At 56.9% G+C, this 22,600-nt stretch overlaps 2 protein-coding genes across 8 annotated transcripts in view; one reads left to right on the forward strand and one right to left on the reverse strand.

The window, feature by feature from the left end:
* Positions 1–10,760, forward strand: TEKTIP1 (tektin bundle interacting protein 1). Of its 2 annotated transcripts, XM_033854761.2 has the most exons (4): positions 1–134; positions 2,387–2,598; positions 2,707–2,859; positions 2,958–10,760. In XM_033854761.2, exons 1-4 carry the CDS (start codon positions 1–3, stop codon positions 3,134–3,136), a joined length of 678 nt encoding a protein of 225 aa, XP_033710652.1. In that variant the 3' UTR covers positions 3,137–10,760. The 2 variants fall into 2 exon arrangements, with proteins under 2 accessions (XP_033710652.1, XP_033710651.1); XM_033854760.2 differs by lacking the exon at positions 2,958–10,760 and having other exon boundaries at positions 2,387–2,636; positions 2,734–2,937.
* Positions 1,104–22,600, reverse strand: part of MFSD12 (major facilitator superfamily domain containing 12) — a 24,827-nt gene continuing 3,330 nt past the window's right edge. Inside the window, exons 1-10 of one of the 6 annotated variants that reach the window (XM_033854752.2) lie at positions 12,839–13,247; positions 8,868–9,078; positions 6,962–7,100; positions 6,659–6,841; positions 6,276–6,368; positions 6,099–6,191; positions 5,534–5,704; positions 5,353–5,447; positions 4,079–4,209; positions 1,104–3,963 (exon numbers count right to left, since the gene is read on the reverse strand). In XM_033854752.2, the coding sequence (XP_033710643.1) occupies positions 3,941–3,963; positions 4,079–4,209; positions 5,353–5,447; positions 5,534–5,704; positions 6,099–6,191; positions 6,276–6,368; positions 6,659–6,841; positions 6,962–7,100; positions 8,868–9,078; positions 12,839–13,136 (1,437 nt within the window). In that variant the 5' untranslated portion in view covers positions 13,137–13,247 and the 3' untranslated portion in view covers positions 1,104–3,940. Of the gene's footprint in view, positions 3,964–4,022; positions 4,210–5,352; positions 5,448–5,533; positions 5,705–6,098; positions 6,192–6,275; positions 6,369–6,658; positions 6,842–6,961; positions 7,101–8,867; positions 9,079–12,838; positions 13,251–22,600 lie in introns of those variants that run through there. The other 5 variants (XM_033854753.2, XM_033854751.2, XM_033854756.2 and 2 more) reach the window with 5 other exon arrangements.

Here is a 22,600-nt window from a genome sequence, read left to right on the forward strand (position 1 = left end):
ATGGCCCCGCAGGCCTTGGAGGCAGGAGCCCCCGGGCACCCAGAGGCAGACATGCAGACCCTGAGGCAGGAGGCTGCCCGGCCCTACGTCCCCCGGGGGACCCTGGAAGTGAACCTCCCGGCATCTCTCTACAGGTGAGCACGTCCTTGCACCTGCACTGCCTCTTTGGGTTTGCTTCCCACCAGTGTCTTTCAGTCTCCATAAAGGTATGTGGGGGCTGCACCTGCACCCTCCCCACCCACCTGCACCAGGCTTGGGACCTGGCAGGAGTGGTGGTTCACGCATGCAGGACACACACACAGCCAGCCAGCAGAGCAGATAGGTTCCTGGGAGCCCTGCGCTGCTGGAACAACCCCACAAGGGGGCGGCCTCGAGCACAGAATTTACCTCTCCCAGCTCTGGGGGCCGGGAGCCCCAACACCAAGGTGTCAGCAGGGCTGGGGCCTTCTGAGGCCTTGAGGTAACATCTGCCCCGTGTCCCTCCTGGCTTCTGGGGGTGCTGGCAGTCCGTGGCGTCCCTTGTCTCGTGACCTCCCCTGACCATGTAGATACCCCAGCCTCACCAGGGCTCCGCATTAGGGTTGCATTAGGGCCTCCCTGACCCGGCATGACCCTATTAAGGGTCTTAAGTTATGTCTTGAGTTACATCTGCTAAGACCCTATTTGTCTTAACTTAAGATGTCTTAAGTTACATCTGCTAAGACCCTATTTCCAAGTAAGGTCATGTTCTGAGATTCCGGGTGGACGTGAACTGGGGGGACACGTTCAACCCATTAGAGGACCCATTAATAAGCGTTAATAAACTATAATGCGTCACCATGCTGCTTTACAGGAAAGGCGAGTCAGTGCCTTTGCTGCTGTTCCATTTCCAAGAAAATTAAGTAAAAAAAAACTGCCACCACGATAGAAGCAGGTTCCCACAGGCGTGTGATGGGATGGAATGGCTCGTGCCTACATGCTGCTTCTGGAATGAAGCAGAAACCAGTAAGAGTGGCGGCCCTGGTGGAGGGGACTGGCAGCTAGGTCAGGGAGACTCGCTGCTTTTTCCAGTACTTTTATTTATTTAAATGTCATTGGATTTCTTGATTCTATGTCAAAAAGGCATTCATTTATTATGAGAAAAAAATGTTTTTCAGCCATAACGCGATGTTCTTTTATTAGTTTTTTTGAGGTGTAATTGACACAGAGACTCGCTTTTCATTGTGTGTTATTTTTGACTGTTTTAATTCCTTTTTACAAGCCAGGTGCATTTTGTAGTTTTGGTTCATTTTGTAGTTCAAAAGAGTGGGGCCTGCCAGACGGTCCCCAAACTCCCCTCCCTGCAAGTGGCAAAGCAGCCTGCGGCCGCTTCCCAGAACTGACCAGGCCGAGCCCACCTCTTATGAAACACGTGGGTTTCTGGTCTTCCGTGTGGAGTGGGAACTCCAAGCAGGCACAGGGGAGAACGTTTTATCAGCAGCCCTGCTTGGACCATCTTGGGGCCACGGGCTCATTCCCTAGGGCATCTCCCTGGAGCAAGCTCGTCAGGTCAAAGCACGTGCCCATGTCTGTCTCTTGGGCAGTGGTGCTGCGAGGGTGTTCCCGAAGGATAGCTTTAGTTTTGATGGTATCTCATTGAGGTTTGATTTTTGCCATCGTTAGCATATTTCCACTTCCCTCTTTGCTCTGCCAGCCTCTGTTCCTTACACCATCCCTGCTGCCCCAGGGCCTTTGCACAAGCGGAACCCTCCTCGCATCACTGCCACCGCCTCAGGGGAGCCCTCCTGATGCTTTCAGCCTGGGACGGGCTCTGGCAACAGTGGCCCCTGGAACAGGCACTCCTGTGTAGCTGCAATAGTTTCTCCTTTAAATGTGAGCTTGCCTTCACTCCCCGCTGGCCCCCATAGCTGGGTGGGTGGCGATGGCACAAGGGTTCCCCGAAGGTCTCCCTGGGAGAATGGGCTCCCCATACACTTTCCCAGTGTCCCCAACCCACGGCTCCCAGGCCAGACCAATGACGGTGAAACCTGCGCCACTCACTGAGCCATAGCTGAGACCACGTCCTCCTGGTGCACCTCCAGGCCAGGGGGGCTTCCTGGAGGAAAGGGCCTGCAGGTCTGGGAGGCTGGGCAAAGGACTTAGTAGAGGCAAGAAAAGATGAAATGTTTAGGAGGTCCTGGGGGTTGGGGAGGATGTGGCCGAGAGGAGGGGCTACAAGGGGTCAGCCTTCCGCCCTCTGCCAGCCTAGGTGGGAGGGTGTCCAGTACTGAAGGACAGACAAGGCCCCCCGCACCTCGGGCCAGGCTTCTGCATTCTGCACCCTCAGTGCTGGTGATGGGGATGAAGAGGCCCGGGGAGGGCAGGGGGGCTGAAAACTCAGTCTCTCTCCTCCCACCCCTGCCCTCAGCAATGACTACCTGTCCCAGGAGGGGCCCCGCCAGACACCGGCCATCAAGCAGGAGATGCGCTGGAAGTACACACCCATGGGACGCGACGCAGCCAGCCAGCTGTGGTACACGGGCCTGACCAACTCGGACTCTCGAGAAGCCTGGAACATGCTCCCTCGGGCTCTGGACAGCCCACACTTCGAGGCTTATGCCCGCAGGCACGGATGCCACAGCCCCCCCGGGAGCGCAGCATGCCCAGCATGCCCTCGGGTGAGTGCCCAGCCCGGCCCTCCCTGACACCAGGCTTGCCTGCAGGGGAGGGTGAGGCCCACAGGTGCAGAGATGACCCCTGACCCCTACCCCACAGCCTACACCCAGCGTCTCCGGGAGACCGCCTGGTACGACCCCATCATCCCTGCGCAGTACAGGGGCCCCCGCACACAGTACGGGAGCATGCTGTGGAAAGACAGACCCAACCAGGACGAGGAGTACGGTGAGCTTGGGCCAGGGGCAGGCGACCCAGGGGCTGGCGGTGAGATGCTGGGGGCCAGGAGGCGGGGCCAGCCGGTGACCCGGGTCCTGGCCCCCCAGTGATCCACAGACACCAAGTCGGGGTCAAGCCGCTGTGGCAGGCGTCTGACTATGGGCCATACCTGTCGGCGCCCCAGCGCCCGTGCTACACCACCCAGAACTACCGGCAGTGGGACCTGGAACCCTGCTGCCCCTCCACCAACCAGCAGCCCCGGCTCGTCTACACGCCCAGTCACTGATAAAGATCTCGTGCTGCCCGGTGTGGCTCTTCAGGGACCCGGCGCCTCTCCCCCAAGGCATCTGTCCACCTCTGGGGCTGGGGCCTGGGGAGGTCAGGCAGCCAGATGAAGGGAGCTCTGAACCAGGACCCTAGTGACCAAGCTCCAGGGCAGAGTCAGACAGACGACCTCTCCTGCCCTCGGCTCCCTCTACCCCGGGCCCCAGGCCAAGGCACAGTCCTGGCCCCAGGCGGCTCTTTACTCACTGTCAGCAGTGGCCTGGGTGCAGGGAGCCGCACTCGGGGCCCCGGCGTGCTGAGCCTCACCATCGCCACGGGCAGGGTCTGGGCCCAGCCCCCTAACCCTGAGGCTGGGGCTCCTGGCAGGCTCCGCAATGGCTCTGTCCTCCAGGGCCTGGCGGCACCCGGTAGTAGCACCCAGGAGACCCTAGGCTGGCCGGGGCTGAGCTTGGGGCAGGCCCAGCACCCAGGAGCCTCACATCCGGCCCCCACACAACACAGGGCACCCCGAATCATCCAGACAGCTGGGGGTGGGTTAGAGTCAGGATTGGGGTACCCCAGACCCACAAGGACCCCACCAGCCCCTGAACACCAGAGGGCCTAGCTCGGTGTCCCCGCCCTAGCGGGGAGAAGCTGCTGGTATCCCGCCCACCAAGCCCCACCTGACCCCCCCGCAGCCAGGCAGGGATGGGACAGACACAGGAGTGGGATCAGAGCAGCAAAGGGGCCGCTTGCAGGCCTTGTAGGGCAGCGAGCGTTCACAGTCGCGGTTAATTTACAAAGGGTAAAGGACCATGGGGCGGTGTCAAGGTTGGGCTCCAGGGTGCCCTGCAAGAGAAGGGGGTGGAAGTGGGGTTAGGGAGGGCGGGGCCTGTCCTGGCCCAGACCTACACACCCATGGCTGGTTTGGGGCTTTTGTGGGGTGGCGGGGCCTGCAACTCACAGCTCCGAAGGCGGACGGGCCAGACCAGGAGACTGCACAGAGCCAGGGTGGCGGCCACGCCCACGCCACCCGTCACGGCCACCATCACCCAGTGGTAGAAGGCCACGCAGGCTTTGCAGCAGAGCTCTGAGCTGGGGGCAGGGGAAGGGCAGAAGGGGGGTGAGCAGACGCCTGTCGGTAACCTTCCAGCCCCAGCCTGTACCTCCTGCTCCTCCCATCTCAGCCGGGGCACCCCATCTTCCCCGCACTCAGGCCAGGACCAAGTGGTTGCCCTCAACCCCCTCCTCCCCTCCAACAGCTGATACTTAAGTCAGTAAGGTCAGCTCTGCCTTCCAAGTCTACCCCAGACTGCCCATTTCTCCTTCCTCAGGATCCAGCCCCGTCACCACCTGCCCCCGCCCACCATCCTAGTCCCCTCCCTGTTCCCACCCTCCCTTCCCTGTCTGTCCTCCCCGCAGTAGCCGCCAGAGGGCGCCTGTGAGCACCTGACTCAGACCCCGCCCCTTCTGCTCACAGCCCTCCAGGGGCCCACCTCCCTTGGGGCAAAAACCCAAGTCCTCTTGTGGCCCACAAGGCCCTGCACGACCCATCCCCTCCCTGCCCTCCCCTCCTCCCTCTCTCCACCTCGCTCACTGTGCTCTAGCCACAAGGGCCTCGTTGCTGTCCTTCCACCATGCCAGGCACAGTCCTGCCCCAGGGCCTTTGCACAAGGATGCTCCTCCCCATACGCCTAGAACTCCCTGACATCCTCCAGGTCTTGGGTCCCACGTCACCTCAAGGCAGCCCTTCCTGACTTCTCGCCCGTCAGGCCTCCCCAAGTGGTGTCCTTCACACCCTTTGTACACATTTATTCATGAGATGATTCATGTGGCTCGTGTTGTCCCCAGCTCCATGAGGACAGAGGACCAGGCCAGCTTTCAGTCCCAAATCCTGGGCTTCTACAGGGTGCAAACTCAGGTCTAGAACCATCTGGGGCTGGAACCCTAGGTTCTGAGGGTCTGAATTACAGGGATTCCAGGCTCTCCCTCTGCCCTGTCTGCTCACATCCCCCCGATCCATCTGTGTGTCCTCAGCACCCGGCCCAGGACAGACTGTTGGCTCAGTAAATAAATGGGTGCTCGAGGTGGGGAATAACCCGGTCTCCCTGGCTGTGAGGCCACCGGGGCGGGGTCTTCTGTTCTCATGGAATTAGCAGACCTGGGGCAGCGCCTGGGGCACAGCACGGCCTCAGCACAGCTCATTAAACGCAAGAACAAATGGATAGGGGTACTCACGAGCAGGGGTGCAGGCTCTGGATGGCCATGACTGCCAGCCCATTGGCCACCTTGTCCAAGAAGCTCATGGCGCCATACACGAAGGCTCCGCTGTGCTGGGGGGGGGCACGAGCAGGGGGTCAGCATCCCAGGCCTCGGCCCTGGTCCCCAACCCCAACCCGGACTGGCTCAGCGGCCCTACCGTATGGGGGCCGATGAGGTCAGCTGTCATGGCCAGCGAGGTGACGAGGATGGTGGCACAGCCCATGCCCAGCAGCACAGCCACCACATACACAGCCACACCCAGCTCATCTGCCAGTGCCACCCAGGCTGCGAAGGCCAGGATCACCAGGAGGCCCACAAAGTAGGTCATCTGCAGAGAGCCCGGCCCAGCATCAGGCCCACCTCGCTGGGCAGCCCTGAGCCTGGCACTTGCCCTTTCTGATCTTCAGTCCGGCCCCCAACCCCAGCAAAGGCGGGGCTTTGAGTTGGGTTATCCCTAAGGAGCCCCCAGCTCTGACCTCAGAGGATTCTGAGCCTCAGAGGTGCTCCGAGCTCCAGGGAGCAGATGTTCTAGGGCTATGCTGTTACAGCTGCCACTAGAGGTGGGCGGCTACTTGGGTCTCAACGCAACTCAATTAAAAGGAAACAAAATGAAGCATTCAGTTCCTCAGTCACGCCAGCCACCCTCTGGCTCCCACGCTGGGCCGTGGTCTGGAGTCGCCCAGGTTGCACAAGGCACACTACCCTCTGCCCGGCCTACTCACATTCCTCCCGATGCACTTGTTGACGGGCTTCAGAAGGAAGGAGGAGAGGAAGCCGCTGAGGTACATCACCAGTGGGATGGTGGCGATGAACTTCTGTCGGGGCAGAGTGGGCACAGGCGCGTGAGGAGTGGCTCATCAGGCTCAGGGCCCCGCACCCCCGCCACCCGGCCGGCTCACCTTAGGCAGGTTGAGGGAGTAGGTGAGGTACATGGCCATGTATGTCTGGGACAGGTTCACAATGAGCCTCGTGCTCATGTACAGCGAGCCTACCTGTAAACAGAGGGACGGGTCAGAGGGGGCCCTCCTCTACTCCCATAAGCGGGGAGCACTGGGGGCCAACGGGAGTAACCCTGCAGCTGGCACCCGATCCATTAGTAGTGACTGCCTAGCTGGTCAGGTGGAGAAGAGAGCAGTGACATTAGTAATGTCTGCCCTGGGTGTGGCTGGAGAAGGGGCTACGTTTTGCTCCAATGTCTGCCATCCCTGCCTGCAGCCGCACAGAGTAAGGGCCTGGTGGGAGAGGGGCATCAACTCCAACAGCCTCTGCCCCTGTGACATACCTGATAAAAGGCTGGCTCCCGAAGCCAGTGTTTCCAGAGCAGCAAGGGCCGGGCAGTAGCAGGGGCCAACAAAGGGCTGTGTTCATCTGGCTCCTCCACCTGCCGCCGGCGCCCCTCCCTGGTGCCCAGGTGGAACAGCAGTGAGAAGACAGCTCCAACGCCCACCACCAACAGCGAGAGGTTCTGGGGACCGGGCAGGAGAGGGGTCAGCAGCGACTCTCGGCCCAAGCCCTGAGTTCAGGGCCTTGGGGTTGTCCCACCCGGGCAGCAGCCAGCCTTGGCCCACCCCGGGCCCCAGCTCACCCGGAACACCGGCACATCTTGGACCCCCAGCTGGTCATAGACATCCTGGGTGGACCCCATGTGGGGAGAGCCCTGCAAGTGGAGCAGAAGCCAGGCAGCCCCATAGACGGTGATGCTGGCCACCACGGTGAAGGCGTACCTGCCAGGGCACAGGCAAGGCCTCAGCAGGGCAGCCCGGGAGCCACGCAACCACTTACTCCCCAGGCAGGCGTACAGTCAGAGCGTCTGGGGAACCTCCGGCCAGGTGATTTCAGCCACCAACACACTGGGTAGCCCAGGAAAGCCTCTGCTGGCCTCAGTTTCCCCAGCTTGCACGTATCTGATTTCTCTGGCCCAAGACCCCACCGTGAGGTCCCATCTGCCTGGGGCCTGAATGTAGAGACTCAGCAAAGCAGGGCCAAGTCAGGCCTGCAACCCAGAAGCCTGAGAACCCAAGATACTCAGAAATCCTGGGCTTCAGCTGGGCAAGGGCTCCATGGTCTAGAGTCATCCGAGTCCACTCCTGCCTGCAGCCCCAGAACCATGGCCTGCCTAGGGCCCTGGCCGGGGCGAGGAGCCTCTGGATCTCACCAGGAGTCCACTTCCCTTTCTGAAAGTGAGAACAAGAACACCCGCAGAAGTCAAGGCGAAAATGACACGAGGCAGGCGGTAAAGCACTTGCGGGTAGAAAGCGCCCAGAGGTTGGCCTCTACCGGGCCCAGCCTATCCCCCTCAGCTGGGGCCCTCGGGGGCCCCAGGCATTGAGCAACCCCCGCCGTTAGTGCCCGCAGCTCTCGGCCGTAATGGGGAACTGGGCTCAGACAGGCAGGGCCCTCATGACAAGCGCTTATGCCCGCACGGCCACCTTCATGTGTGACGTCCCTCCTGCCGAGAACTGTCATCTGATCCCTGGTCCCACTGCACAGGCCCCACTCTGCTCCAACCCTGTCCCTGGGCACATGACAACCTCTCGGACTTGTGAGAATTCAAGATCTTCTGCATGACGGGCCCAGAACTGTGCCCAGCCCACAGCAAGCGTTCCATACGTGCCCCTGCTACCATCACATGCAGAATCACCTCCTTCAGCACCTCAAGCAAGAAACGCACGCGCTGGGCGCCAGCTGTACCCACCTGTGGGAGGCGGGATTCTAAGATGGTTCAGACATTCCCATGGCCTGCCTCCCTGCCCCCTCTAACCCCCTCCCCTTGGGGAACAGGACATGTGAATGTGATGGGACGTCAAGCCCGTGTTAGGTAACTGTCTGTGGCAAAGGTAAAGGGATTTTGTGGATGTGAGTAAGGGAGATTATCCTGAGTGGGCCTGACCTAATCAGGCGACCCTCAGAAAGTGGGCTCACACCATCCCTGAGATGAGAGACTCGTGCTGGCCTCGAAGAAGCAGCAAGTCCCTACGACTTCTTTTCTTGGCCGTGCCGCGCAGCGTGCAGGATCTCAGTTCCCCGACCAGGGATCAAACCCATGCCCCTGCAGTGGAAGCGCAGAGTCCTAACCATTGGACAGCCAGGGAAGTCCCCACCCCCAAGACTTCTAAATCTATAAGAAGACAAACACTGCCAACAATGACATGAGCAGGGCAGAGGGACCCCAAGCCTCAGATGACGCCCCAGCCCTAGCCGACACCTTGACTGCAGCCTCAAGACTAACGCTGAGAACCCAGCTAAGCTAAGCCAGACTCCTGACCCACAGAAACCAGGAGGTGGTCAATGGGTGCTGTTTGAAGTTGCTAACTTGGTGCTCATTTGTCACGCAGCAATGGCTGAATAACACACTAATGTACAGATGCCCACGCTGGGGCAGAGTCCCAGAGCCGCACAGCCAAGCAGAGCCCAGACATGGGAGGGTGGCCCTGGGCCCCCCGCCGTGCCTGCTCTTCGCACGCCTGCCCGCCCTGCCCCGAAGGTTGCACCTGAGAGCCGTGAGCTCCACCTTCTCATGGTCGTTGGTGACGAGCTCCGGGATGAGGCTGAGGTGGGCAATCTGTGTAGCAGCCCAGCCGAACTGGAAGATCACGATGAAGGGCCCGTAGTAGAGGAGGGCAACCCACTCAGGCGTGGTGGCGTTGCAGCCCAGGCAGGGGCTGAAGATGAAGGGGAAGGACAGCAGGACGCAGATAGTGCCTGTGGACAAGCAGAGCGGGGAGGGCACATTGCAGGGTCTTCCCACGCTGGCCCAGGGCTCCCCAGGTGAGCGGGTGGGGACAAAACCGAGACATGGAAGAAGTTAGAGACCCCCTCCACAAACACACACACAACAAAGTCACACAGTGAGTGGGTGTCAGCAACCCGGGGCTCCCCAGGCTTACAGCCCCTGTGACAGATGGGGAACTAAGGCCGAGAGATCTGGGGCCCCCCCTGAGGACACACAGCCCAACAGGACAGAGGGGCTGGGCCTCCCAGTCCAGGCCCTACGCCCCTCGTGTGTGATGGGGGAACTGACACAGAGCCGGCCACATGCTGTAACCATGCAGGGGCAGGGCCAGATGACAGGGGCCAAGAATGGGCTCTTGCCATGCCGGCTCAGGGCTCGCCAAGTTTGCCCCCTTGGTGACAGCTGGGGAAACAAGCCGAGCCTAAGGCCACGCAGCAGGTTGAAAGGGCGCTGTGGAGGTCCCCTGGGGAACTGCCCACCACAGATGCGCCACTTACCCCATCACTTCCCCTTCCCGCCTCACCCATGGAGGGGGCCTTTTCCTCCCAGCTCCTACCAGGCGTCCCGTGGGGCTGCCAGGAGTCAGGAGGCCCAGGTGCCTCTCCCTGGAAAACACTCATACCTCAGAACAAGCACAAGTTCTCCCCGAGGTCCCAAAGGGGCCTGCACCACCCGCCCTGACCCATCCCCTCCTCCCTCTCTCCCCCTCCCTCACTCTGCTCCAGCCACTCGGGCCTCCTCCCTGTTCTTCCTGCCCCAGGGCCTTTGCACAGGCTGTCCCCTCTGCCTGGAATGCTTTTCCCATGACATCTTAGCAAGGCGCACTCCTCTTCATCCCTCCAGGACTCAACTAAAATGCCACCTCCTCAAAGAAGCCCCCCTGACCAGCCCAGTCACCAGCAGTCCCCTCCCCACTCTGACACCCTCTGTCTGAACCCTGCTTTCTCTCCTTCATACCCTTTGCACACACAGGAATTCTTTTGTCTCTCTGTCTGGGGGGTGGGTAACAGGTCTCTCCAAGTCACTTCTGTGTCCCTGGCACCCAATATAGAGTCTGGCACATCAAGATCTTTTGAATGAGTGAATAATAATAATAGTGGCCTCTATTTAAAACAGCCCAAAGAGGTGAACGTTATTATTAAACCAGCCCATTTCCTGATGAGTAAACTGAGGCCCACTGAGTGAGCTGCAGAGCTGCGAGGCCAGCCTGCTGGACTCAGCCATGCTCCTTCCCTCCAGCCCTCCACCCTTCTCCTCCCATCCCAGAGCGCCTGGAGCCAGACTTCCTTCCTCCCCACCAGGCCCCGGAGGTGACCTCATGCCCCAGACCCTGGGCCCACCCCAACAGTTCAGGGACTGGGAAATGAAACCAAAACCACGCTTGGTATTTCTCTGGAACTGGTGCCTGGAAGAGGCACCCCAGGCAGATTCCTGGTGGCCTGGAGGCCACCCCGGGGCCAGACAGGAACTGTAGACTCTGGTCAAAAGAATGTGCAGCCCTGGCCGGACGGACTGTACCCTGCTGCTGCCCAGGACACGTTAACCATTGTCAGGGCCAGGCTGCCTGGCTGGGGGACTTTGGGCAAGTGACTGCCTCTCTGGGCCTCCGTTTCCAGGAAAGGGAGCTAATAAAAATACCTCACAAAATTGGCATGAGAATTAAGAGTTAATGTGTGAAATCGGAAGCTCCTACTTCTTTGCGCCACTTCCTGTCTCAGCAACTTCAAAGCCATGAGATGTCACACCTTTGCAAAAGCTGTTTCAACTACTTGGAATGCCCCCCTACACACATACACTCCTATTCGTCCTTCAAAGCCCCAAAGCTAATGTCCCCTCCTCCAGAGCTCTGCTTCTTCCTATGAAGCCCAGTCTACCCACCTGCCCAGCTTGGACCCGACAGGAGTGTCCATGTCTGGCTTTCCGGGTCCTCTCTGCGCTAGACGGGGAGCCCCGACGGCTTGTTAAGGGAAAGAATGAGTCTGTCCCCACCACCCACAGACTTGGGTAAAAAAGAGAAGTGAGCACTGAGGCCGAGGTGACCTTCACTCAAGTCACCTTATCAGGCATCACAAGGGGCCACCCTGGCTTCCGCTCTCCACGGATCTTCCTGGATCTCTGCATATGCAGGGAGAGGGCACAGGTGGAGGCCCTGGTATCTGGTTGGGGCACCCATCATAAGCTGAAGGCATAAACACAAAGCCTTCAGTGTACTGACAAAGGTGCCTCCACTACCCTAACCTCCCCTCTGCAAGGGGACTCAGCGTCTCCCCCTGGGGTCAGGTGGGGCCGTCGCTGAACCTCAACCCCCCACCTACAAAACGGGAAGACAGGCTGTTACGAGGTCCCACCTCAGGGCCTTTGCACATGCAGCGTCCACTGCCAGGCAAACCTACGTGTGCCTGACTCCATCTCCTTAGAAGGGGCTCACCTGTCTGCCCCAGAGAAAACAGCCCTCACATCTCTCTGACCCAAGAACTACCTTTTTTGTGTGTCAACGGGTCTACTCAACTATTATGAACAAAACTGCATTTGATACTGTGGGCTCAGCTCTGTAAGCAATCCCAACCGCAGCCCGCAGAGGGATACCTCTGTCTGGGGTCTGAGTCACATGCCTCTCCCTGCTCCCGCCACGCCCCCGCACCCGGGCTGCTAGCCTAATGTGACCCAAGAACAGCCTGTGCATCCTCAGTGTCTAAGAAACTGAAATCCAGCCCCTAAGCCACGGCCACAGCAACGCCAGCCACTTGCAGGCAACTTGGAGATCTGTTGTACCTTGCAAAAAATGTCCCTCATGAGGGCCAAGGCAAATCACTGCCTCCTCAGTCATTGTGCCCAAGGGCAAGGAGATACCAGCCGGCCCTCCTGGTTTCTGGAAAGCTGCCGCCCAGAATTCCCAGAAGTGGGCAGGATTCCTGGTTCTGCCTCCTTAAATGCCCGGCATGCCCCAAGCGCCAGGATGCGGCGGGTACTTCTGCCAGCGAAAGAACAGCAGGCAAAGTGGCCAGGGCTAATCTCAGGGCCCAGGGTCCGGGCGGGCAGAGAAGGGATGCCAGGAGCCGGGCCTTATCATGGGTGTGCACCGGGCAGGGTGCCCCGGCCCCCGTGGGACCCACCTCCTCCCCTCACCAACAGCCCTCTAGTCCAGGTAACTCCCTCATAACAGAGAGTGACCCCATTACCTGCTCTGCAGATCCCCATCCCATCAGCCGGACAAGCACAGAACCCCGACCCTTCTGGCTCACCCGGTCCCCAACCCAGTTCCCAGGACAGCTCCCCAAAGCCACCAAGTGCCAGGTTGCCCGAGATGAGTGAGGGGATGGATGCACAAAGTGCACTGGGGGAACAGACAGCCAGAGGGGACTCTAGGCAGCCTGACTCAAGAGTTGTCCTGGGTGGTCACCCTGATACAGATGAAGTCAGGCCAGACCAGATAGACTGACAGAGGAGGCGCGGTCAGTAGACCCAACCCAGAGAGGGTTCAGGGTGCCCCGGAGGATCAGACAAAGAAAAGTGACACTGGACGGTCACACGAACAGTCAGACGGAGGAGGCTCCGCGGGTCGGCCGGCAGCCATGCGACAGACAAACAGAAGGGGTACTGGGCAGTTAAGCAGACAGATGGGAAGGCTCATGGGTTGGGCAATTAGAGAGGACGGAGCAGTGGGACAGAGGGGGTAGGTTCGGGCTCTGAGCCAGGCAGTCGGATGGGGGAGTCCGGACCGGGTCTTACCGACCAGGTGCCAGGCCTTGCGCGGGCCGAAGCGGGCGCAGCGGCCTGCGGCGCGGTCAGCCTCGAAGCCCACGAGGGGCGTGCACAGCCCGTCGGCCACCTGACCGAGCAGCAGCAGCAGGCCGGCGCCGCGCGAGCTGTAGGCGCGCACCGAGTGCAGGTAGAGCAGCAGGTAGGTGAACCACATGGACGCGCAGAGGTCGTTGAGGAAATGGCCCACGGCGTAGCTCAGCCGCGCAACGAGGGATAGCGGCCGCGGGGGCGCCCCCGCTCCGGCCGCCGGGGGCCCCGGGCCCATGGCGGCGCTCCGGGCTCGGCCCGTCCGTCCAGCGCCGGCAGACGGGACCCCCGGCCCTGGCTGCCCGCGCCCCGCTCTCCCTGCTTCGCTGTCCTCTCCCGCCCCGCCCGCCCCGCCGAGCGCTTTTGCGGCGACAAAGCCGGTGGACCCGAGACTAGCTCGGGCGGGGCGGGGAATCCCGGGAGCGGCGTCCGCGTCCGCCAATCGGGGCCGCGGGCCAGGGACGGAAAGCCAATCATCACGAAGAGAGGCGTGGTCGCGGGGTTAGCCCGGCCTCGACGCCCGGCACCGACGGGGCTACTGGGTCCTAGCGCCCGACGATTTCACAGTGGTTTGCGGACCCCTCCCACGTAGGTGGGGGGCGACGCCAAGGGCACCCCTAATCACATCCCCGTCTCCAAGCCCGCGCCACCTCAGCCTGACTGCAAATTTACGAGGCCTGCCTGCTGGAGGCCGGGGCAGACGGGGTGAGTTCGGGGCGTGGGTGGGTGGAAGAGAGGTCTGAGTCCGACCTCGCCTCTCTTGGGGCCCGGTGATTTCCCGACGCGGAGAGACCCAATCGGATGCAGAGAGGACGCATTGGTTCTAATTACTTAGTTATTAACGATAATAATGGGGATAATCAGAATTCTAACACCAGCTGGTATTTAATGAGCGCTGACTGTGCCGAGCGCCCCACGTGGATTTTCTCATCCCACTAGAGCAGGAGGCGGGGCAAATCTCCGATTTCACAGGCGACAAACCCGCCCAGAGAGGGGACGCAGGTGCTCTGGGGCGCACAGTGAGTCAAGTGCATGCGACTCTGAGGCCTGTGCTCTGGACCCCTCCGCATCCTCCTTCCAACAGCCCTCCCACGATTGGGTCACCACGCAAGCAGTTTCAAGTTCCTCCAAGCGTAGGGTGCAGCTCCCCCGGCCTCCGGTCCTCCAACAGCAGTGGAGGCCTGCACTCCACTGCACTCTGGAGCCAGAGTCACGGGATCCAGCCCCAGCCCCACCCCCTCCTAGCTCTTCCGGCTGGGACGAATCCATTTCGGGGGGCCTCAGTCTCCCGAGCTCTAGAATGGGTATAATGTATGTTTAAAAGGATATAAGCTTTATCTTTTTTTTTTTTTTTTGGCCTCACCGCGCGGCAGGTAGGATCTTAATTCCCTGACCAGGGATGGAACCCGCGCCCCCTGCAGTGGAAGCGAGGAGTCTTAACCACTGGACCAGCAGGGAAGTCCTTTAAGCGTTCTCTCAATATTCTCAGCCAGAAAGGCTTTCCAGCACCCTCTCCTCCCCCCTCGGTTATTACTCCGGGTTCCACTGTGTCCTGGGCTGCCCCCATCACAACCCTGACACCTCCTCCTTTCCCTGCCCCAATTGTAACTGTCTCCCCCACTGGACCATGATCCCTGTGAAGGCAGGAACCAGGTCCCTCTTAGTCACTGCGTTGTCCCCAGCGATGCCTGGCACATAGTAGGAACTCAAGAAACATCTGTCAACCGACTGAATGGTGGACATACAGGCAGAGAATCAGAAATGCAGACAGAAATTGGGAAACAGAGGGGAACCCACTTATAAACTTGAAGCCCAGGCAGCCCAAGGGGTGCCTGGCCCAGACGCCCACACTGACGCAGACCACCGACAATTCTTTCATGAAAAGGAGCCTGAAAAACTGGTGTGGATGGGGAATAGTGGCTCCAAGAGATATAGCCTGGCAGGGGAAGAAAGGAGATAAGGGGTAGACCCAGATCTTTGATAAATGGATTAGGAGAGATAAGAACCACAAGTCTTTCCTCCCTGCTGGGTATGCTCCCCTTCGATGATTTCTCCGAAGGAAATGGAAGACGACTTTTAAAATTACTAGCCTAGGGACTCCCCTGGTAGTCCAGTGGCTGAGACTCTGCGGAGTTCCCAGTGCAGGGAGCCCAGGTTCGATCCCTGGTCAGGGAACTAGATCCCACATGCTGCAAATAAGAGTTCGCATGCTGCAGCTAAAAATAGATCCTGCATACCGCAACTAAGACTCAGTGCAGCCAAATAAATATTAAAAAAAAATACTAGGCTAAGCTTTTCATTTGCATTCCTCCTCTCCTTTCACCCCTCAACACTTCACACCCATTTTTTAAAAGTCTTCATTGAACTTGTTACAATATTGCTTTTTTTTTTTTTAATATATATAAACGTATTTATTTTTGGCTGCGCTGGGTCTTTGTTGCTGCATGCGGGCTTTCTCTAGTTGCGGCGAGCGGGGGCTACTCTTCGTTGCGGTGCTCGGGCTTCTCATTGTGGTGGCTTCTCTTGTTGTGGAGCACGGGCTCTAGGCGCGCGGGCTTCAGTAGTTGCGGCACGTGGGCTCAGTAGTTGCGGCTCGCAGGCTCTAGAGCACAGGCTCAGTAGCTGTGGCGCACGGGCTTAGTCGCTCCGCGGCATGTGGGATCTTCCCGGACCAGGGCATGAACCTGTGTCGCCTGCATTGGCAGGTGGATTCTTAACCCCTGTGCCACCAGGGAAGTCGCCACACCCATTTTACAGATGAGAAAACTGAGGCTCAGACAGACGTCCCTTGCCAGAGGGCAAGCAGCTAACAAGAGGCGGATTCAAGTTTCCAACTGAGCTCCCTGTGACTTCCAATACCTTTGAGTTATTTATTCACTGGCAGGAGAGAGCCCACCTGGAGGGAAAGGTGGCTCAGTTTTCCCTCTTATCCGCCTCCTGTGTGGGTCAGGAACACAAGACGTCATCCCCGCAGCCCCTTGGGGCAGATGCAGCAGGGGAACGAGGGGATGTTTGGCAGAGGCACCAGCACATCTCTGATCTCTGGGTCCTTGCACTGTTAGAGTCAGCTAGTATTTCCTGGCCTTGACTCCGTGGGGAAGGCAGGAACAAAGCTGATTCTGACCCTGGGGGAGCCAGGGAGCTGCTTCCGGAGCATCATCATTCATTCATTCATGAACTCATTCATTCATTCATGAACTCATTCATTCATTCATGAACTCATTCATTCAGTGGACCTGGTCTCAGGCTGAGCAACTGTGGACCCCCAAAGCTTCTGAAGCCCCTCGTCTTAAGGTGGGGGGGGCGGAGCCACACCCTCCGAGCCCCCCGTGGTCAGTGCTGGGGCTGGAAGAATCAGACCAAAAGGGTGATTAAGTGGCAGAGGAGTTGGGACATTACCCCCAGGTCACTGGAGCCACAGTAGAGTTTTTAGAAGCGGGGAGGGTCAGATAAAACGTCTGTGGGGGTGAGGGTGAGGGCGGTTTATTCCAAAGCAGGCCTCAGCTGCATGGGTGGGACACCAGTGGAGGGCATACATGACCCGAATAAGAGGCAGACTTGCTGGGAAGATCAGAGAAGGCCATTGCCTAGGGGAAGGAATGACAGGAAGGAGAGATAAATGCCCAGCCCTCAGAGAAGGACAGACAGGCTTGTGGTCAGGAGAGATCTGGACATCCTTTGATGCCCCCAGAGCATCCCCAGCCCCCTCAGACGCGCCAGAACCGCGTCTCCCCTCCTCCCAGCTGGAGATCAGATGTCCCGGTGGCCGCTGTCCAGCCTCCGGAGAGGTGCTTGCTTTGATCTTCTTCTGACCCAGGTCAAAATGGGGGACGGGGGGGCACTCAGAGAGGGAGGGTTCGGATGGAGGCTCAGAAGAAATTTCCTTAGATCCCTGGGTGGCTGTGCAGAGCCCACAGCCAAGACCAAACCCAGGCAGTTTCATGCAAGCCACTCAGTTTCCCTTTCTGTGAAATGGAGGTGAGAGAAGCAACTCTGAATAGAGTTCTTGGGAGGTCTTAGGGAGATCAGACAGGGAAAGAACTTCTTGGGCCCTGGAACGGGGTTTCTCAAGCTGGCCAGTATTGACAGTTGGCCCTGGATTGTTCTCTGTGGTGAGAGCTGGCCTGGGCATTGCAGCATCTCTGGTCCCCACCCACCCCTGGCCCCAGTCGTGAAAACCAAAATGGTCTCTCGCCATCGGGTGGGGGCAGGGGAGGGGGCGAATTGCCCCGAGGTGGGAACCACTGCAGTAGAAAATCCTCTGTAACACGGGCTTCAGTCTCCGTGGACAAGACTAGCCAATGCTTGTCTGTCCTTCTGTCCTACCCTGAGGGCTGGGCATTTATCTCTCCTTCCTGCGTCATCCCTACCCCTAGGCAGGGCCTTCTCTGATCTGAGCACTATGCCGTGAAGTAAACTCATTCGAGTGAATTAAACTCATTATATCCTTCCAACATCTCATAAAGGCAGACATGGTTATTATCCTACTTCACAGAGGGAGCAAACTGAGGTGCAGAGAGTTTTGATAAATTGCCCAAGCCACACAGCTGGGGCTCAGCGCCACCTCCCTGAGCTCCTGAGGGTCCAGCAGCAGTGGGGGTGCCCCCTCCTCAGAGGTCTGAGACCCCCGTCTCCACACCCCTTCGTTGCGGCAGCTGATACCTCTGTGTTTCCCTTTTGCCTCCTTGGCCCTTCGATGCCGATGAAAGCAATCCCCTGTATTAAATTCACTCTGTAAAAAAGCCTGAGCAGGGCTGATCTATCCTGGGAGCACCGACAACACCCTGATCCTTCCTGGGGGTGGAGAGAAGTTGAACCACCCTATGCTAGCAAATAAGCATTAAAAACATAAACGGGGGACTTCCCTGGTGGTCCAGTGGTTAAGACTCTGACTTCCAACTCAGGGGGAGCAGGTTCAATCCCTGGTCGGGGAGCTGAGATCCCACATGGCTCGCTGCCAAAAAACCAAAACATAAAACAGAAGCAATATTGTAACAAATTGAATAAAGACTTTAAAAATGGTCCACATCAAAAAAATCTTTAAAAAAGTAAATGGGGGACTTCCCTGGCGGTCCAGTGGTTAAGACTCCGTGCTCCCAATTCAGGAGGCACAGGGTCGACCCCTGGTCCTGGTCGGGGAACTAAGGTCCCACATGAGCACGGCATGGCCCCAAAAAAATAAAAATAAACGGGAGGCACCACACCCCAGTAATTTCATGTCTTCCTACCTACCCTGGAAAAGCCAACCAGGGACATCAGACAGCAGGTTGAGAACGTTTGAAGCAGGGGCTGCAATACAGTCATATCGAGAAAAACCAGAACCTGCGTCAGCCAGGGCTCATTAAACAGGCGGTGATGCGGTCCTGCTGTGGAATGTTACCCAGCGCCAGAGGGAACGAGGCAGTGCTCCGGACCTCACATATAAAACCACTGGGAGAAAGGCTATGAACTCTCAGTTTGCAGGGGATGTTCACAGCATGATGGCCATGTGATCCCAAAAAGCAAGATGTGAGCTCACATTCCTTATAGGAATACATTCACACTCGTGTGTGTGTGTGTGTGTGTGTGTGTGCGCGCGCGCGCGCACGCACGTGTTGTGTGTTTTTGGGTTTTTTTATAATTAATTTATTTATTTGGCTGTGCAGGGTCTTAGTTGTGGCACACGGGATCTTCGTTGCCACACACGGGATCTTTGGTTGGGGCATGTGGGATCTAGTTCCCTGACCAGGGATCAAACCCGGGCCCCCTGCATTGGCAGCATGGAGTCTTAACCACTGGACGGCCAGGGAAGTCCTGCACGTGTTGTGTTTTGCACTGTGTCTCCCCAACATTCCTAGGTGAAAGTCCTAACCCCCAGGACCTCAGAATGTGACCTTATTTGGAGATAGAGTCACTGCAGATGTAATGATGTAATGATGAGTCACAGCTGGAGCAGAGTGGGCCCTAGTACTATATGACCGGTGACCTTAGGAAAAGGGGAAATTTGGACACAGACACATACGCACAGGGAACGTCATGTGCGCGTGAAGGCAGAGATGCCATGATGCTTCTATAAGTCAAGGTGTGCCGCAGATTGCCAGGGACCCCCGGAAGCTGGGAGAGCACAGAGCATGGGACAGACTCACGGCCTCAGAAGGAACCAGTCCTGACCAAGCCCTTGATCTTGGACTTCTGGCCCCCAGAACTATAGCCCTAGGAGACTCATAGAGTGCGTGCGTGCGTGCGTGCGTGTCTAGGAGAAGTTTTGCTAAGAAATGTAACAAGCTGACAATGGAGAGTACGGTGGAGGTATGGTGGCCTTCATACACTACTTTAATTTTGTACAAATGAAATGAATTTGCACATTATTTGCATAATAAAATTAATTTTGTAAACAAAGACATTTAAGCCATCCTTAACAGATCTCATATTTCTAGGACCACAAATCGGGATACTCTTCCTGATTTCGTACTTTAAAAATTTCCAAATGGAGCATAGAAATGAATGCAAAGAAACTAGCATGAAATTATATGACATTAGACAGCTAGAGTTCCTGGTTTTACTGAGAGCTAGGACTTGAGAGAACTTTCTTACTAAGAAAAACCTATTTATAATTTGGGGGCAAAAGGATCTGCTTTTAGATAAACGTATGAAGGATGTAAAGTCAAACAGCAGAAATGCTACTTCTTACATGCTTGTTGGGGGGTGGTGTGTGTCTGGATTGCATGCACTGGACTGAATGCAATGCAGTTTGGACCCAAGACACTTTTGTTTTTTCTAGAAAATACCCACACAGCAAGGAATTTGTATCGATGCCAAAGAGCTCCAAACTTCTTTCAAAATCAACCACAGTAGGGACTTCCCTGGTGGCACAGTGGTTAAGAATCCACCTGCCAATGCAGGAGACACGGGTTCGAGACTTGGTGCGGGAAGATCCCACATGCCGCGGAGCAACTAAGCCCGTGAGCCACAACTACTGAGCCCGCGAGCCACAGCTACTGAGCCTGCGTGCCACAACTACTGAAGAGAAGCCACCGCAATGAGAAGCCCGCACACTGCAACGAAGAGTAGCCCCTGCTCGCCGCAACTACAGAAAGCCCGCACAACAACAAAGACCCGATGCAGCAAAAAATAAATAAAATAAATTTTAAAAAATCAACCTCAATAAATTGGAATGTTGGGATTGATATACACACTACTATTTATAAAACAGATAACTAATAAGAACCTACTGTATAGCACAGGGAATTCTACTCAATCCTCTGTAATGGCCTATATGGGGAAAGAATCTAAAAAAGAATGCCTATATGTATATGTATAACAGATTCACTTTGCTGTACACCTGAAACTAATACAACATTGTAAATCAACTCTACTCCAATAAAAATTTTAAAAATCAACCTCAAAACCTTTCATTTCTTTTTGATACACAGGAAGACCCCTAAATTCCTTGTGTGGTACCTTGGGAGTGGAAGGACAGTTTCTATGCCAACACCAGCCTTGTCAATCAAGCCAAAGAGGCGGGGCTCGGAGGGTAGGTCTTCCCCTGTCTTCTAGCTTGGAATTCTCACCTAGATATGCTAGTTTCTAACCCAGCAGAGAGGCAAGCGAGAGTGGGAAGTGCCACATCGGATTAAGCAACAGAGCAGGATGTGGAATCTGGGTCTGTCAAGATCCCGGGTAACTACTCATCTTCCTCAGCCCTGGGCTGGCTCTTCGAAATACAGGTTCATTGGGATTTAATTCACACACCAGATAATGCACCCATTTAAAGTGTACAGTTGCGTGGGTTTTAGTATATTTAAAGAGTTATGCAACCATCACCGCAGTATAATTTTGGAACATTTTGAGCACCCCCAAAAGAAACCCGTGCCCATTAGCAATTACTCTCCATTGCCCCTCCCCAGTGATTCTCTAGCCCCAGGCAACCACTAATCCACTTCCTGTCTCTCTGGCTTTGCTGGTTCTGGACAATTCACATAAATGGAATCATACACTGTGTGGGCTTTTGTGATGGCATCTTTCATCGAGCCTAATGTTTTCAAGGCTTATCCTTGTTGTAGCATGAATCAGCAATTTATTCCTTTTTATGGCCGGTGATATTCTATTGGATGGATGGACCACAGCATTTATCTGTTCATCAACTGATAGACATTTGGGTTGTTTCCGCTTTTTAAAAAATTTTTTTAAAATTTTATTTATTTGGCTGTGCTGGGTCTTGGCTGCGGCAGCCATGCTCCTTAGTTGCGGCTCGCCGGCTCCTTAGTTGTGGCATGCATGTGGGATCTAGTTCCCTGACCAGGGATCGAACCCTGGCCCCCGGCATTGGGAGCACAGGGTCTTAACCACTGCGCCACCAGGGAAGTCCCTGTTTCCACTTTTGCACTAGTGTGAATCTTGCTACTGTGAACATTCATGTACAAGTGTCTTTGTGGACGTATGTTTTTAATTCTCTTGGGTATATCCCTAGGAGTGCAATGTATGGATCGCATGGTAACTCCATGGTTTGTTTTTTTAACCTTTTGAGGAACTGCCAGACTGTTTGCCAAAGCTCCTGCACCTGCCTGTTAGAAATTTACATGATTCATTTATTTGTTTATTCAACATATATGTATGGAGAGTGCCTGTGGGCACTGTTCTGGGTGCTGGGAATATAGCATTGAGCAAACAGGCAGCTCACAGGGAGCAAACGAACATATGGAGAAAAGATAAGACGAGGTGGGGTACAAGCCTGGGAAAGTCTCACTGAAAAGGGGGCCATTTAATCTGGGGGAAGGGCACTCCAGGTGGAAGAAAGCGCGAGTGCAAAGGCCCAGAGGTGGGAATGAATGAAATGTAGGTATCTGAGGAACATCGAGGTAGCCGGTGCTGAGTGAGGAGGAAAGTGCAGGGAGGTGAGAGCCGGAAGGTGATGTCGGCAGATTGTTTAGGTTCTAATGGGCCATCATGAGCACCCAGTAACCACAACTAGCATCCTGGGGTCAGAGGCAACCCCAGTCCAGGCTGTAAGAAGACCAGGCTGCTGCCTGGGGATCCCCAAGATCCCAGGGCAGTCTCCTGGCCCTCCATCTTCACGAGGTCCTTGCAATTTTCCTGTCCACACCACCTTTTCCTAAATGCTTCCAGCCCAGCTCCCGGTCTCATCCTCGCAGCATCCCAGCCTCCTGGTCCTGAACACCGTGCAAAATCTCCATTGCACAGGAGAGAAAGCAGAGGCCCCTTCACAGGAAAGAGAGTAGCCCCTGCATCCAAAGGCCCCCGGCTCAGAGCAGGGCGGGGCACGGCGAGGGCGTCGGGGGCTACAAGTCCTGTCAATAAACGGGAAATTTCCCCTCCAGGTTTGCTAAGAACAGGTCCCCACCTTGCCGTGGGGTAAGGGGCTGCTCCGAAAGACCTTAATCCCTCCCCTAGCAACCTGCCGCCGTCCCAGGGTAACTAGGGCGGGGCTCAACTCGGAGTCACAGGTCCCCGGATCCTGCAGGGGCGGGGAGTCTCGCCTTCAGAGGGGGAGGAGGAGTCCGCGCCGCGCCTACTGGCCCTTTAAGAAGCTCCTCCTTGCGATGCTTCAAAGCATCCTGATTGGTCCCGAGAGCCGCCGAGCGCAGCCGAACTTGACGCACCCGCCCGCAGCGTTCCCTACTTACCTCCCACGCGGCTCAGCGGCCGCCCCAGCCAATCACCAACGGGCGCGCCGACCCTCATCTACATGGTCACGCCCCAGGG

The sequence above is a fragment of the Tursiops truncatus genome, chromosome 3, assembly GCF_011762595.2.
Source record: "Tursiops truncatus isolate mTurTru1 chromosome 3, mTurTru1.mat.Y, whole genome shotgun sequence".
In the NCBI taxonomy this organism is placed as follows: Eukaryota; Metazoa; Chordata; class Mammalia; order Artiodactyla; family Delphinidae; genus Tursiops; species Tursiops truncatus.